Below are 17,721 nucleotides of genomic sequence, written 5' to 3'. Positions count from 1 at the left end.
TTATATTACACCTCTTTATGAACATTGCTGAAGCATTCAACTTCAAATCATTCAGATGGAACACAGTAACTATTTGCTTCTTGCATGGAAATCAGCTAGAGACAAGAGTGATACATTGAGGCAAGATATGTTCTTGCATAGTCTCCATCATACATCCTATCAATGTTGTTCACAGCATGCCAAAGAGCAATAATCATAAACATGCAATTTGTGCGAGCATATACTTTTGTACTTTTTCTTTGGGGACAGTTGGTGAGTAGTTCATCTGTCACTAAGGACTTAGCTAGACCTAAGGTTTATCCCGGGATCGTCCCGGGGTCGTCCCTGCCTGCTCCTGGGATATCCTGTGTGTCATTTACATGAACAGGGATGACTCTGGGATGATCCTGGGATAAACCCTAGCTAAGGCCTTAGTACTGAATGTGAAATGTGTCATTAGCTGGAGGGTCAGACTTGATTTTCTAAATAGATGCAATTCATATAATATGAATGTTGGATTGATTAATGCAGTGGATATCAAACTATGCTTACAGAATGATTGAAATATAACAATTTCACAAGTCAAGAAAGTGACACAGAACGTAGAAACATAAATGTTACTGTTTTTTAATTGGGGGCTTAATTTTTTTCTAAGCTTCCTTTATGCTTTTCAGCACTTTAGCGTATTCGATGTAGTGAAACCAATCTAGTCCTCTACAGGCATAACTTCTGCATGCAGAGGGATCCCTACAGGATAAAATAGTCGCATTTTCCTTTCTCCTCCAAGGCAGGCACACATAGGTACCATTCTCCAGCTAGCTGTTACAGGGAATGGGAATCTGTGCCACCTTCTATAGCCCCTTCCAGACCCTCTCCATACACTTGGTCAAGGAACACATGTTTGGAGAGGGGAGGGCTAGACAGAGATGTGAGAAGCAGGCACTGGCCTTCCTTTCCCTGCAATGGCCTGATATTATGTTGAGTGCCCTCTTCATGGGGCAGAACTCTCAGATGCTCTTTGCAGACCTCTCCACGAAGCACTGAACCTACAGCAGAATGGATCACACCCAAAGCTTTCAAATTGCTCTGTGAGAACTACATGATTGACTACTTCAAGCATATAGCACATCCTATACCAGTGGTTTTCAAACTGGTCCTTTTGCTGGGATCACAGCATCATCATATCATATATAGGTCAATGGACACTCAGTGGTCACATCAGAATTTCCCAGTGGCTACATTTGAGAGAACCATGCCCAGGGAATGGTCTGAAAGTACATAGTGCCACAACCTTGCTAAAGTTAATGAAGTATGGTGAGTGTTTGGATGGGATACCATCTGGTAACCCCATGTGTGAGGACTTCAGCTCCCTGGAGGAAAGGCAGGATATAAGTGTATTAAAATAAAATAAATATGCCAAATGCTTGTGGCAAATACATACACATATACATACATATCTTAAAAACTCAGGTTGAATCAAACACTCCCAAATTGGGAAATAGCTCTACAGCTCTTGATTACCAAATGTTCTCTTGACATACATAGATGGCCACTCTGCACGGTGTTCTACCATAAATCCAAGCAGAAACCTGTCATAACAAATGCTACAACTCATTGGTAAACATTGCTATAGAGAAACATAAGAATTCTTAGTGTCCACAACAGTTCAGAGATTAAAATTAACTATCGCTCCAATAACTTACCAAATACTGCATAGCAATAGATCTCCGAAGAGGCCCAGGGGGTCCTATAAGGAAGACATCTTGGCCCAAAAGGTCTTTTTGCATGATCCATCTTAGATGCTGAATTACAGATTGAGCCAGAGAGTCTGAAACTAAATGAAAAGCGTAGAATGAACTTTAATCTAAATTAAGAAGCTTAATTTGAAAAATAAATTGATTCCAAAGTAGTTGTACTACATTTTTAAGGTCCTATATACGAAGAATTCCCTAGGATTAAAAAATATCTAGTTCTGATTTCTTTTTATAAACTGTCCTTCAGCTGTTACTTGTAATCTTCAATATTTAAGTAAAAAACATTCAAATTAACCTAAATATTGCAGCTAATAAGTAGACTAACTATATATTTCCAATGTTCTGAATTAATTTCCACCCTAGCAACTTGGGGTATGTGCTCCACAACAAAAATCCAGGGGTCCGGTGGACCTCTGACAGACCTCCAAAATCACAATGCAGTTAGGGGCCGGTTTTAAAACTGTTGGAAACTCACAGTGCAGTTAGATCGTTCAGAGCCCCAAATGGATCCATAGGTATCCGAAGGTTTTTTAGGCAACGTGAGGGCACGTTTCATGTTGATGGACATCTAACTGAACACTTCCATATTAGGAAGACGCTGTCACTGATGGGTGAGGGGGGTAGTTTTGAGATTGACATCTGTGGCTAACCAATAGCCACAGTCTCCTCCCTGCCCCCTCCAATCACAGTGCTTAGGGGGAGGGATTGCAAATGATATAACCCATTTTCCCCGGCCCTGGAACTCATTCATTTGCTAGCTTGTGGAGTGAGAAAGAGTCCAAGTCCCACTCCCCATACACACTTCATCTTCTCTCAAGAGAGCTTGCAGAACTTTCAGAAACTAATCTCCTACAAAAATCTAAGTCCCCCATGTGTGTCGACTTAGTACCATATGTTTAAATTATGGGAGCTGTGTCTGAACTAGAATGAAGCTACAACCAATTTTCTTCACTTCTTGAAAAAATTATGTTGGCTGAAAGGAAGGATTTAGGAAAAATGGCTCACATTATGAAAATAATGAAAATCATTCCATGTAAATGAGTTGTCCCAGGAAGTGATAATGACTGGCAGGCAGTGTAGATCCATACAGTTTCACATGCCAATATTAGGATATGGAAAATAATCTTGTGCCAAAGGCTGATCTGTGTACTGCAAGTATGGTTGCAACTCGGCTGGGCGTAAAGTCAAGAGAAGAAGGGGTGGCAAGGGAAACGTTTGCTAGTACTACCCTGTTTTCCCGAAAGTAAGACATCCCCCGAAAATAAGACCTACTTCCAGTTTTGCCTCTCGCTGTAATATAAGGCATCCCCCCGAAAACAAGACCTTTTTTTTGGTTCAACAATAAATGTGTACCGTATTCTTCTTCATGGAAAAATAAGACATCCCCTGAAAATAAGACCTAGCGCATCTTTGGGAGCAAAAATTAATATAAGACACTGTCTTATTTTCGGGGAAACAGGGTAGTATATCTCCTGTTTTGAAGTCAGGACACAAGTTTATATGCTTGGAAAATATATATAAAAAATAAAGGTATTGTATTTATGTTTGTTTTTGTCTGACCTCTCGTAGGGAGAGCACAAACACACCCATTTCACCCCATTAGAGCAAACGGTCAGGGAACAGATCTCTATTTTTATAAACTGAAGCAGATCTCTATTTTTATAAACTGAAGATTCACAACTGTGCATCAGCAAAGTAAAGGATAAAAGAACCTGCATAGTTTCAGGGAGTGGGTAGGTTTGAGGGGAAATTCCTAAAAGTCACAGGATGAAGGGATCTGCTTTAAACTTGGCATGGCTAAAGCCCGCCTTATGAGCTACCAGGGTGCCAAGTTTCATCTCTTTATCTTTAAAAATGATGGAGATGTATGCATTTTTGTTAATTCCCATTGATGATACGGAGTGAAAATGGAGCGGTTTTCTGACAAGTAATCCAGTGGTGGGGAGAGACAGAGCCACCCCAAAAATTGGGGCGGGGAATTGCCTCATTGTAGCTCCACCCCAAATTTCGGGGAAGAGCAGACCCGCTCTGCACACCCCTACTAACAACCATATTTTCAGTAAATCTCACTCAGTGGGTGGACAAAGACCACTGTTGTTTCAATGAAGCCAAGTTCAGACAACACTTTTCTCTACGCAGTGGGAAAACTCCAAAGGTTGAGTTTTTAGGAGGTACTCACCACACAACATGTTCTAACTCCACCGTTGTGTGACTGTGAGCTCCCATGGAATTAAGTAAAACGCAATGTGATGTCTGATTGCCAGTTCCTCCGCCCTCTCTCTTCCCCCAGTCCACCTGATGGTATCCCATCAGTCATTGCTGCAAAATCAATCCCAGCAGCTCTCCTAGAGTGGCACTCACTCTTTTCACTGCTCTTGCCAGAGAACTCTGTAGCCAGTGGGAAAAGTCCACTCAACGCAATGGGAAACTCCATGGAGCTCTCCACCCAACACACCAATTGTGCAGGAATCTGTGCAATCGCCAGCTTGTGAATTATGTATATATGCTACAACCTCCATCTATCCTCAGGATGCTCCTAGGTTGAGGATTCAGGAACCAAGGAACCACATTCAGAGAATAAGTTAGAAACCTGCCCCCTTTGTCTAAGGGCCCCAGCCCAATAAAGTCGAGGCTTGGCCCTTATTTCTGCCAGATTACCCATACAGAGAGGGCACATTCATTGTTCAATGGCCCCTCCACAGTTTTAAGTCCTTCTCGACGGTCCCAGGCCTCCATCCTTGCATGGAGCACCAAGACTAAGTTAAGGATGTAAAAGTCCTATATCCCCCCTCTGTGCATCTTTAGTGACCATTGGTTTGGTCACTAAAGAATGCTCCCCTCCACCCAGTGATCATGCTTAATCCTTGTAGGGTATTAGCACTGGGTCAGGCCTTTATCAGACATATATGATCCCATGATGGGACCAGTCTCCTTCATCACTGCATACACAGTTGTATATGCAGTGGGATAGAAGCTTGGATATATGGGGATTTGGCTGCCTGGGAATTCTTTCCTTTTGCAGTAATGATCAGGCTTCAGGCTAAGTTTCTTAATAGCCATTCTTTTTAATTGCCCTCAATTAATCTCAATTTTGCCCGCCATATTCCTGGGCTGGATAAGGAAGTTGGCGACACCTTGTCACACAGCCAGATGTCCAAGTTCCTGAAGCTGGCCCTTGCAGCTGGGCAGTACCAAGACCCTATGCCCAGTGTGTTTTGCGATCTGGGAGAGGCAAGTAACAGAAGCCATATGGTCCGTGGCCCCCTGGCAGTCTATCAGTGAGCAGGTAGGGAATTCAGCTTTTTCAGAGCTGAGAAAGAAGCTTCAGGCCCTATGGCCCATCCTAGTCAACTAATTGCTGGACTTCTGGGCGATATTACACCATGGGCGATACTGCACCATCCACATGAACCTCTGGCCGGCCCATCATTTGCTGCCATGGAGAAAGGGGTTTGCAAGCAGCATGGCATCTTTCCATGTTTGAAAGATGCCAGAAGGGCAGGTAGGATTGTCTGAGGGAGCCAGTAGGGTCTTTCAATTTTCTGATGCTTAGTTAACCACAGAGCAGTCTTATAGCAGGCCAGAGGGGCTGAGGCACCATGGTAATGCTGGTGGCGGTGTCAAGTAAGGGAATACGGCTTTGAACAGTCTGACCTTCTACTTCGCCCTCTGGGGAAAGGAACTTGGGTTTGTTTTATCACAGGAAGGGGCTGCTCCTTAACTGGGACCATTTATATGGTAGCCAAGAAGACCCTTCAGGCATCAGGCATATGGAACCTGATAGAGGTGCCCTGGTAATGCTCACTGTGGCCTCAAGTGTGGGTACATGCACATTTGCAGTTTTGACCCTACTTTACCCTACAGGGGATAGAACATGGGCTGCTATTTTATCACAGGAAGGGGATGCCTTCCATCTGATGATAGCTGAGAAGCCCCTTCAGGCATCGGGCCTATGGAATTATTCCATTTGGACACACAGTCAGAACTGGGCTGCCAGTGCTACAGTAGGGCTAGGGGGATGCCAAGATCTGGGCCATAGAGAGATGGCACTCTTGGGCATGCATGAGTGTGAGTTCTGAAAGGAAGATGGGTGCAGTTATCGTAGATTCAGTGTTGATAGTTGTGTTTCTTTGACAGATTGGCAGAGGAGACCACAGGCCTTGGGGGTCTTAATCTGCAGACACAGCATGGCATCTGGGCCAGCTGTAGAGCAGCGTGAGCAATTGTTAGCATGTCATTGGGCTCGGTCAGTTGGCCTCCATCCAGCAGGGTGGAAAGCGAGACATGCTGTGATCTTATCTCCTCCATAAGCAGTCCAGTCTGGTTGGTTTTACCCCGCTGCAGGTATGGTGCCCACCTGGGAGGGATCAAGGTTCCTGGAGTGGATGTCCCCAGCTTTACAGGCTAGGACACACCCGGGGGATATCTGGATGGCCAGATATTTGTACTGTGTGATCAAATTTGTTCCCTCAGTGCCAGAGGCCTGAGGGTGGGGAAGCCTTTAGTTTAATTAGGGCAATGAGGCGGGTAAGAAATTATTATTATTATTATTATTATTATTATTATTATTATTATTGATGAAAGTCAATAGGTAAATTTATCTATCTCCAAGGATTGGTAGGGATGTGTGATCCGCCATCCAAAAATTTTGCTATTCAGATGGGCACATTATAGGGCAGATGGGTTCACTTGTCTAATGCAGGTAATAATATTTTCCTGCAGGTATTGCATGTGGGCCTGTGGGATTTTCATCCTGTGGAGGTGGGGGGTAGAGCACCAAAGCTGAAGCTTGGCACCCTCCAATGGTGGGTTGTGTGGGAATCTTAGGACATCAGGAGAGGCTCGTTGGCATCTAATGGTGATTGGCAAGTTCTGAGGCCTGATCCTCGAGATCACCCTGTGGCACAGGGTGGTTCTCCCCAAGTACCCAAGTGTAGCTCAAGAAAGGAGCCAAGTTTTACCTAACTTCTGGCTTGGCCGAGTGGCTCGCCCATAACCTGGAGTCACCTGGAGAAAGGATTAATTAGATTCCCACACTCTCACATGCAGATCCAGGGAGGGGTGAATTACCCAATTAAATAAAGAGGCCCTAGTTATCCCAAGTTCTGGTGTCTGTGTCATTGTTTCTGAACTTCCTTCTCTGTCCACAACTACCAAATGAACAAACATTGCAAATAGCATTACACTACTCCTGTCAGGATTCCCATATGTACCAACAGCTTACTGGATGAACAAGGGATCTTTCCCCACATCTCAAGACACATGAATGCCCACTGGGCAGTCCCTAGCAGACATCTACCAACAATGGCAGCCAAAGCATACATCCCAATAAGAAGTCACCAAGCCCCTTTAAATGTCTTGCATGGATATAAAACCCAAATTCAAAACAAAAACTCAATATACTGCACAGAAGATAAGGCAACAGGAGGCATGATCAACTGCTCATGCAGTCATGGAAAAAGGAGAAACACAAGCATGGCTATAACCCAACGCAAGTGAAGAGCCCTGAGAGCAGACACAGGCCCCAATCAATGATATTCCACAGAAAGGATAAACACTACACCACAAGTTCCAATCCGAACACAAACACACACACACCAGACTGATCGTAGGTTAGCAATAGTTTGAAATCAAACACACAGTGGGAGACATAGTGGTATGTCGAGGTCAGTGGGAAAAGATACAGAGGTGGAGGGGTGGCACTCACATACTCCATGGCCAGCAAAGACGCACAACGACCAGCTGTTGTGCAACTTCACTGCAGTGCCTTCTCTCTCTCTCTCTCTGAGGCCATCAAATGCACAAAAGCAGCCAACTTACTCAGAACCAGAAAAAAGCAACAATAGCACAACTTTCACAGTGGCTGTAAGAGCAACACAATTTATCATACGCTAGCGAATGGACCTGGCTTCGAATGGGTTGGAACTTCCCTTTATGCTGATACAGAGAAGCCTTCAAACAGATTTACACAACTGTCAGAGTTGGACACCTTGTGCCTGCCCCGCTTCAGTGAAGGCACCCCTGCTGACACCCCCACGCACAGCCGCTGCCATGGTCTTGCTCCAGTAGCCCCCTGAAAGAGGAGTCTATCCATTTCATCCCTCTTAGGTGTTGCTGCTCCACAGCAGAACGGATGGGGCAGGCCTATAACCTAGCCTACTAATCTTCCCTGGCTTCAAACTGTGTTTGACATTTTTTTCATACTTTAACACATTTGTTTTCAATATTTGGGCTTGGGTTTTTTTAATGTCTAAAAACCACGAAAACATAAAAGTTGTTTGGTTAAAAACTGCTCGCTGCAGTGCTGAATCATGATGCGGAGTTTGGTTGAATTCAATCAAGTGGTATTGAAGCAGTATATCTTTAGAAATTTTGATTTGCTGCCTTTTTGGATCAAGATGGCAGTCGAAATGTTCTCTATCCCAAATGGCGGTATAAAAATGTAATAAATAAATAAATAATAAATAGAAAACCAGCCCAGACCGAGGTAGAACAAATCCTAAAAGTAACAAACGGATGTACAGTTTTATTTATAGAGACTAGCTGTACCCTGCCACGCGTTGCTGTGGCTCAGTCTGGTTAAATTGAAAAGAAAGAAAAGACAAAGCGGATGTTTCTAATATGTTTAATTTCACAATGCTTGTGGATATACAATATTTTTAGTTGTTCCATTGTCTGTGTAGATATAGAGATTGTCTGGTTTGCCGATTCTAGAACATGCAACATATAATTGTCCATGTGAGCAGCAATCTGTGTCTAGATCTAAACCGCACAATTCTAAAGATTGGCCCTGAGTTTTGTTGATGGTGATTGCAAACGCCAATCGAATTGGGAATTGCAATCTCTTAAATTGAAATGGCATATCTGTTGGAATCATAGGAATGCGAGGAATGAGGACATCTTCACCTTTGAAAGGTCCTGTCAAGATTGTTGCTTCTATGACCTATAAGAGCAAATAGGAGGGAACATGCAAATAGGAGAGGAGGCAGAGGCAGTGGATTGGCCTACTGTTTGGTTTTTAAAAAAGGATGTTTTTACAGTGAGGAGGTTAGTGGAAACTCCTGGCAATTACCTTTCTTCAGAACGTGTAACTGTCACAGGTGTGACATTTATATTCACTCAGCCAATTGTGAGAGAACATGCAAATAGGAGAGGAGGCAGAGGCAATGGATTGGCCTATTGGTTGGCGATGTCACAATGACCTATAAGAGCAAATAGGAGAGGACATGCAAATAGGAGAGAAGGCAGAGGCAGTGGATTGGCCTACTGGTTGGCGATGTCACAATGACCTATAAGAGCAAATAGGAGAGAACATGCAAATAGGAGAGGAGGCAGAGGCAGTGGATTGGCCTACTGTTTGGTTTTTTAAAAAGGATGTTTTTACGGTGAGGAGGTTAGTGGAAACTCCTGACAGTTACCTTTCTTCAGAACGTGTAACTGTCACAGGTGTGACATCTATATTCACTCAGCCAATTGTGAGAGAACATGCAAATAGGAGAGGAGGCAGAGGCAGTGGATTGATCTACTGTTTGGTTTTTTAAAAAGGATGTTTTTACGGTGAGGAGGTTAGTGGAAACTCCTGGCAGTTACCTTTCTTCAGAACATGTAACTGTCACAGGTGTGACATCTATGTTCACTCAACCAATTGTGAGAGAACATGCAAATAGGAGAGGAGGCAGACGCAGTGGATTGGCCTACTGGTTGGCAATGTCACAATGACTCAGACTGGTTAAATTGAAAAGAAATAAAAGACAAAGTGGATGTTTCTAATATGTTTAATTTCACAATGCTTGTGGATATACAATATTTTTAGTTGTTCCATTGTCTGTGTAGATATAGAGATTGTCTGGTTTGCCGACTCTAGAACACGCAACATCCATGTGAGAAGCAATCTGTGTCTAGATCTAAACCGCACAATTCTAAAGATTGGCCCTGAGCTTTGTTGATGCTGATTGCAAACGCCAATCGAATTGGGAATTGCAATCTCTTAAACTGAAATGGCATATCTGTTGGAATCATAGGAATGCAAGGAATGAGGACATCTTCACCTTTGAAAGGTCCTGTCAAGATTGTTCCTTCTATGACGTTGCTCAGTAATTTTTTTACTGCAAGCCGCGTGCCGTTGCAAAGTTTTGGCTGGTTGATATTTCGCAACATGATAATTGGCATGCCGCTTTTCAATTGCAGTACGTGCGGTGGCATCCCTGGCAGATCGAGTGAATTCAAAAATTCTGTTGGATAATTAACCGCTTCATCTGCTTCCACAACAGTGTCGATGGACTTGTATGTGACTGCCTCGCTTTGAATGTTAGATTGAATAATATTAATGAATGTATTCTTCTGAGCGAAGCTTGGTCTGATTTAAACGGATGAATATCAAACGTTCTGTTTCTATTTTTGCATACATATCTACAATGTATTGGTGAAACAATTGACGGCATTTCAAAATGTGATTGTCTTAATTTTCTCGAATCATTAATCGGTATGAATAATAGTTCATTGCGCTGCATTTCATATCTGTTTCTTCGCCACTGACTGGATTTATCATCTTAACGTTGAAGTGATATTCATCGTCACCATCCCAAAAAATGATTGGATATTGCAGGGCATCGTAGCATCGATGAGTTTCTGCAATTTTTTTCAATTGATTGTTTTTCCGATGAATAACAATATCTCCAGGTTATTGTTGCTGTGGCTCAGTCTGGTTAAATTGAAAAGAAAGAAAAGACAAAGCGGATGTTTCTAATATGTTTAATTTCACAATGCTTGTGGATATACAATATTTTTAGTTGTTCCATTGTCTGTGTAGATATAGAGATTGTCTGGTTTGCCGACTCTAGAACATGCAACATATAATTGTCCACGTGAGAAGCAATCTGTGTCTAGATCTAAACCGCACAATTCTAAAGACTGGCCCTGAGCTTTGTTGATGGTGATTGCAAACGCCAATCGAATTGGGAATTGCAATCTCTTAAATTGAAATGGCATATCTGTTGGAATCATAGGAATGCGAGGAATGAGGACATCTTCACCTTTGAAAGGTCCTGTCAAGATTGATCTCCGACTATAACAATTGCCACTTCGTCTATAGTTGGAGCATTGAATCTTCGCACATGTTCTCCAGCAGGTATTTTGTCAGCATGAGTAACAATCTTGTGTGTATCAGATGGCATCATGTCAATTGCTGTTTTGAACAAATGTACTAAATTGTTTTTTTCATGAAGTAGCTGTCGCAGTTTTGAAACGATGGACCTTTTTATGCCAGTATAAATTCCGCAGCGTGCATTCAATTCATCATTGCCATCACCAATGAAATACATTTGTAGGAATTTATGTTGACTATCTTGAAACGGAAGGAAGGAGCCGGCTTTATGATAAATTTGTCCTTTGACTTTGAAAGTTGGCATAAATGGAGCTGTGATGATTTCTGCGCCGAATGACGTCATTTGGAAGCATGAGTTGTATTTCCTGATGTTAGATAGGAAATGCTTTGATTCTGCGGTATATCCGGCAAGCAAAGTTTGTAATGGCTCTGGTGGTTCTCCAAGTTGAGGCAGTTTAATTTTTCCAGCAGCGCAACACATTCCTTTTGTTTCTCCATTAAATTTAAGAGCCTTGCAATAAGGACACACTTCAGTCATAGTGTCGATGAGAACATGCCGCCTCAAACTATAATCATTAGCTGGGTTGTACCGGAATGCAAGGCGATTGTAATCGTGTGATTGTTTACCATGGAGTCGTGTTTGACGCTGATGTGCTGTTTCTCGTTGACGTCTTTCAGCCGCTCTCAGCCTGTCGCGTTCATTCTGTTGAGAACAAAGCAGATCTGAAGCTGTAGAACGCGATTGCCGTGCTCGCAATCGTGCATCCTCAAGTCTGGCTGAACGTTGCTTGGCTGGTTCCTTGGCACGTATTTGAGGCATTCTTTTTCTTTTTTCTCGTTTGCTGATGCCCGTTCTTCCTGAGTCTGATTTGCAATTTCCCGTCGCAGTGCTTCCGCTCGGTGAGTACGACGACCTAAGTGTGATCTTCTGCGAGGCATTATTTGGATGAAGTAAAGCAGATTGTTTGGTTTTTAAAAAAGGATGTTTTTACGGTGAGGTTGTTAGCGGAAACTCCTTGCAGTTACCTTTCTTCAGAACGTGTAACTGTCACAGGTGTGACATCTATATTCACTCAGCCAATTGTGAGAGAGCATGCAAATAGGAGAGAAGGCAGAGGCAGTGGATTGGCCTACTGGTTGGCGATGTCACAATGATCAGCAGGACTGGTTTTGAGGAGGCCTATTTCTTCGATTTTAAGACAAACCTTTGACCCCATATAGAACCTAGTTACATAACAACGCTCGTGTATTCGAATGCAACGTTGTGTTAAAATTTCAAAGCAGTCGGTGAAGAACTTTCGGAGATATAACGCCTGTTTCGAACGAACATTTACATTTTTATTTATATAGATTTATCATTAATAAATACCTTAATTACCACTATTGTGTGGTTTCTAGCTATCATAGAGTTGTGAAAGGGAGGCAGTGGGTGGGAATTGTGTGCCCCATAGATGGGAAGCCGGTGTCCACAATGTGTAGCATTGCAGTACCACTTTCAAGTGTTGTAGCTTTGCTGCACCTGAACAAAATTACAGAATGCACAAAAACATTCCCATATTGCTACTGAGGCCAAGGATGCTACATGAAACCACAGTGGGGTTTTCCCATGCAGTTGCGAAGGGTGTGGCTGCGAAATAATGGTTGTGCGGTGCAGCTTGTAGAGACACAACACTGGATGCTCTCATTGTTTGTTCTTTTTGTTGTTTTCTGGCTTTTTTTTGCCTAATGTAAAGAGCTGAGCTGCTTGCAGTAATATAGGCCCTGGCATCTGACATCTACCATAGTAATGTTTATTTATTATGGATTATATCATATTCCAATCTTAATTAAAATTTTCAGGTTGGTTTACAGTAAAATTCAGTTTAAAAATATGACTCCATAAAAACAACCCCCAGGCAACTAACACATAATAAACTCAAGGAGCATAAAACAGTAAAAAAAAACAAAGCATAAAATCTTGGGGAAATAAAAAGGTTTTTTGATTTATAAACAAAGTTGTTTCAAGTGAACTTCATAGGGGAGAGAGCATTCCATAACTGGGATGCCAGCTCTAGCAAAACCCTGCACCTGATAGCCAAACACCTCACCTCAGTTGATGGAGATGGTAAATTTGGAGACAAGTGGTCATTCAAATAACCTGGTCCTAAACCAAGAAGGGTTCTAAAGGTCAAAACGAACACTTCTAATTGAGCCCAGGAACAGTATGGGAGACAGTGCAACAGATGCTGCAAAGGCATGATGTGATCATAGCAACAACTCCCAGTTAATATCTTAGCACAGTGGTTCCCAATTGGTGGTCCACGGACCCCAGGGGGTCCGCGTAAAACACCCAGGGGGTCCGTGGCACCATTCACATATTCACCATTCATTTCTGGAGTCCACTGACAACGAATTCCTACCAGAAGTAAAATATAACATCACTGAGCACCTGCAACTAGCTTCAGCGATTACTTCCCTGCTCCTAATCCTGAAAACTCATGGATAAGGAATCTTTTTGAATGTGGCGATGTACAACTAACAACTCTATCTGCGGAACAGCAAGATGCACTTGTTGATGTGACTTGTGATGGTTCATTGAAATCATTTTTCAAAGAATATAGACTGGACCAATTCTGGGTGACGGTTTCTCCTGATTATAAGAAGTTAGGTGAAAAAGCTTTGAAACATCTAATTCCCTTTTGTTACACATATCTTCGTGAACAAACATTTTCGACATGTTGTTATATGAAGAACAAGCATAGAAATTGGCTCGATGCTGATCCAGTTTTGAGATTAAAAGTAGGAAATATTGAACCAGATGTGGAAGGGATTGTTCGGGACAAAAAGAGGCATGATTTCTCCCATTATATTTAGATTTAGTAGCTGCTAGACATGTCATAATTTGTTCAGTTGTAAACTAGACATTAGTAAAATTAAATTCGCCTTTATATTCCTAACTAAATCATTGTCATTTCTGTGTGATATCACAAATATCACAAATGTTAGGGTCTGTTTTTTAGTATACTGTACCTAAAATCCTTTGCTTATTATGGGCTACCCCTTATTTTCTCCAAAAAATTGCTTCGCACAGGTAACTACCAGAGATAACAAATGTTTCAAAAGTAGGGGGTCCATGGCTTGGCATTTGAAAAAAAAAGGGGTCTACAGTACTTAGCTAATTGGGAAGAACTGTCTTAGCAGCTGCATTCTGAAAACACTGAAGTTTATAACCATCTTCAAAGGCAGCATCGCATGAGAAGTCCAGGAGAACTTTTTTTGCTATGTAACCAAATGTTGATGGTACATTTCACATTAATAAGTTTAGCTAGTTCTATTTTTAGTTATGGCTTGAAGAAAAGAAATTGGATCAGACATAAAGAGATACCTAAAATAGAAACAAAATTCAAGAATGCAAAACAAACTGTCATGTAGAACAGAACATAAATGCTATACAGCATACAAGAATATTCCAAAGCCTCAGGGGCCCGGCCCCTCCAGACATGAGTGCACTCAAATGCACTTATGTCCTCCTAGTCATCTTACTGTTGAATAGAGTAGTTACCCTAGAGTATTTTAATACTTTATTCAGTTCCCACAAATTTTTACTATTTCCTTGATTTGGAATAATGAGAACACAGAAAAGCTTGTAGGCATGAGTTCACAAATAGGTTCAGTTGATCTTATAGTTTAACCTTAATTGTGGATGAGAAGGCCAATCTGATATGTATTACTGAGACTTGGGTGGGCAAGCTGGGTGGGGTTGATCTGTCTCAGCTTTGCCCATCTGAGACATGGTGCAGCACCAACATAGGCTGGAGAACCAGGGTGGGGGAAGTCGTGGTAGACTATAGAACTTCCATCTCTCTCATCAGGAAGCCACTTCATGTTGGGCAGGCATTAATGATTGCACCTGGTGCTGGGACACAGAGACAGACTAGAGATGCTGCTGGTGTACAGCCCACCCTGCTGCCCAGCAGACTCCCTGACCAATCAGCCACAGGTGGTCTCAAGTGTGCTGGTATGGGAACCCAGGATGGTGGTTCTGGGTGACTTTAACTTCCACACTGAGTCTGACTCTGGAGTTCCAGCTCAGGACTTCATGACCTCCATGATAACCATGGGCCTGTCTCAGTTTGTCTTCGGCCCAACACATGAAGCAGGGCATTCACTCAATTTGGTCTTTGCTCCAAGTTCTGAGAAGAGTGGTCTGAAAAGGTGTGTGAGTGTTTCCAAGTAGCCCTACTGTCATGGTCACACCATTCCCTTGGCAATTGAGCTATGAGATTCCACAGGGTACCATCTTGTCCCCAGTATTATTTAACATCTATACAAAGTTGCTTGGATCTTAGGGGATTTGGAGCAAAGTACCACCAGCATGCCAATGTCTCCCTGTGACATCAGAATCAGGAGACAGTGTGCACATCCTGGATGAATGCCTAGACTCAGTGATGGGCTGATAAAGGCCAATATGCTGTGGCTGATTCCTAGCAAGATGGAGGCCCTGTGGGTGAGTGGTTCCCAACTCTGGGAGATAGGCTCACTGCCTCTTGTGGAAGGGGTTGCATTCCCTCTGAAAGATCAGATTCATAACCTGGGGATACTCCTGGATAAATCTGTCACCCAAATGTCCATGGCCTTCTATCAGCTTAGAGTGCCTTCTATCAGCTTTGAGCAGTATACCGGCTTCAGCCTCTCCTGGACAGGGATAGCTTGGCCACAGTGGTTCAAACACTAGCAACCTCAAGAATGGATTACTGAACAAGCTATGTGGGGCTGCCCTTAAGGTTGGTCTGGAAGCTGCAACTCGTGCAGAATGCAGCAGCTCGGCTGTTGTCAGGAGCTGTTCCTTTTCACCATTTAACTCCTTTGCTGGCTGCCCATTTGCTACTGGGTCAAGTTTAAGCCCTAAACAATTTAGGACTAGGATATTTGAGAGAGTGCCTTTTCCCTTACCAGGCTGCCCAGGCACTGAGGTTACCCGATGAGGTGCTTCTGGTGGTTCCACATGGACCTGCAGTCAGTCTGAAGTTCACTCGGAGAAGAGCCTTTAATGTATTGGCTCCCTCCCCATGGAATGTGAACCACCCAGAGACCTCTGGCTATTGGGCGGTATAGAAATGCAATAAATAAATAAATACCCTGCTAGTGGATCTCAGGCAGGCACCAACACTAAAGGTATTTTTATTTAAACCTGCCTTCCCTGACTAACCAGCCATGACTTTATTTGCACAACCTGATTTTAAAGGTTTTAATTCTGTTTAATTCAATTATTGTTGTTGTTTTTGCCCTTTTATTGTTCACCATTTGGATAGTTTATTGATGTAGAGTGGCATATAAACTGTAGAAATAAATAAATAAATAACCATGACTAGTCCTCAGTTTAAAGTTGTCAAATGGTACATGGATTACTACTGAAGGCAAACAAAACCCCTCCTTCCAGACTTCCTTCCATTTCTTCTTCACTTCCTTTCACCCCTCCTCCGCCTCCTCCTGTTGCAAACTCTTCCTTCTCATAAAGAACACCATTTAAAAAACCCGAATAGCAATATAAAGGAAAAAAAGGCCTTCACTTTGCAGAACGTCACAACACCCTAGGAATCTTTAATTTGTGTGTATAGTCACATCTGTGCACATTTAGGTGTATTGTGGGGAAATGGACAGAAATCCATTCTGGATTTCTGTCCAGAATTGCAATACAAATATGGCAATTAACTAAAACTTTCTCAGGTTCTCTTCCTTGTAAACATGGCCTATATTACCCTCATATCTCCACAAAAGTACATGCTACCAGTATGGGGCTCTGTTCCACAATCTATATTACTAACATGGGGTATGTGAGGCAATTCACAGCTCTTGCTGGAGACGAAATTGTATTAACAGTGCAGTCCTATACATGCTTACTTGGAAGTATGACTTTTTTTTTATCGGTCTTACTCCCTAGTACGTGCATTTAGGATTGTAGCCTAATTTGTCATTGCCCACCCTAGTTGTCGTACTTTGTTAAATAAAAGCCAAGAGCTGAATGTCCTCAGAGGAGCAATGTTTGTGAAGCAAGTATTTTTTACTGAACTTATTCTGTCCTTCCTCTGAAGCACTTTCCCGAAAATCTTATCACACCAACCCTGCTGAGAGATGGCAATCACCCAATAAGCTTCATGAAGCAAGGATCTGAAAATGCACCTTCTTGTCTAAGTCCATTATTTTATCCACTAAAGATTATGTTTACATTCATAGATTTGTTCAACTGGGCCCTTACTTTGAACTTGGTTTTAGAAGAAGATAGTTTCTTACTGTAGTTAACTGGGACAAGTTCTGGATTCCTTGGAGTTTTGAGTGTGTATGATACATCTCCAATGGTAACAGTATCACCTGAAAATAAAAAAGGAGAATTCTCATTGATTATTGCTTTAAAAATACACTTTACAATGATCATAAAGCTAACACAGCCTACAAAACTGGCGATGTCTGCTCATTCAGGACACTATCTTCCTGCAGTACACTATCTAAGCCGTGGTGGTTTTTTTACCTATAAACTTCTCTACAGTCTTTGTTCTATGTTTTAGAGCTGTAATAGTAAACCTTTGCACAGAATGACAAAATTAGTACGCTTTGTTTTTACCTTGAATAAACTCCTGGCCTTTACAGGTTCAAGAATTACTTTTGGAAATAAAACAAGTATAAATGATTATCTCAATCAGCAGTATCACTTTGGAATCCGTTTTAGATACTGAGCGGTATATAAATATTGTAAATAAATAAATAATAAACAGCAGGTCATTCATTCAAGTTGTGACACTAACATTTTTTCTAACAACCTGCATTTTCCCTAGATCCCAAAATTCGGCAAGAGGGAAGGTTTTTCCACGTTAGCTCCAAACCTTTATTTATTTATTTATTTATTTATTA

General features: G+C 42.2%; 2 protein-coding genes across 2 annotated transcripts in view; one reads left to right on the top strand and one right to left on the bottom strand.

The window, feature by feature from the left end:
* The window catches only part of NAA16 (N-alpha-acetyltransferase 16, NatA auxiliary subunit), a 439,249-nt gene that overhangs the window by 222,723 nt on the left and 198,805 nt on the right, over positions 1-17,721 (top strand). The window lies entirely within an intron of this gene.
* The window catches only part of VWA8 (von Willebrand factor A domain containing 8), a 130,933-nt gene that overhangs the window by 105,130 nt on the left and 8,082 nt on the right, over positions 1-17,721 (bottom strand). Inside the window, exons 2-3 of the mRNA XM_063125966.1 lie at positions 17,107-17,184; positions 1,683-1,813 (exon numbers count right to left, since the gene is read on the bottom strand). Of these exons, the coding sequence (XP_062982036.1) occupies positions 1,683-1,813; positions 17,107-17,184 (209 nt within the window). The remainder of the gene's footprint in view (positions 1-1,682; positions 1,814-17,106; positions 17,185-17,721) is intronic.

The sequence above is a fragment of the Elgaria multicarinata genome, chromosome 5 (genome assembly GCF_023053635.1).
Source record: "Elgaria multicarinata webbii isolate HBS135686 ecotype San Diego chromosome 5, rElgMul1.1.pri, whole genome shotgun sequence".
Taxonomy (NCBI): domain Eukaryota; kingdom Metazoa; phylum Chordata; class Lepidosauria; order Squamata; family Anguidae; genus Elgaria; species Elgaria multicarinata.
The sequence above is the reverse complement of the archived record's forward strand: the minus strand, read 5'-3'. Positions and strand labels throughout refer to the sequence as shown.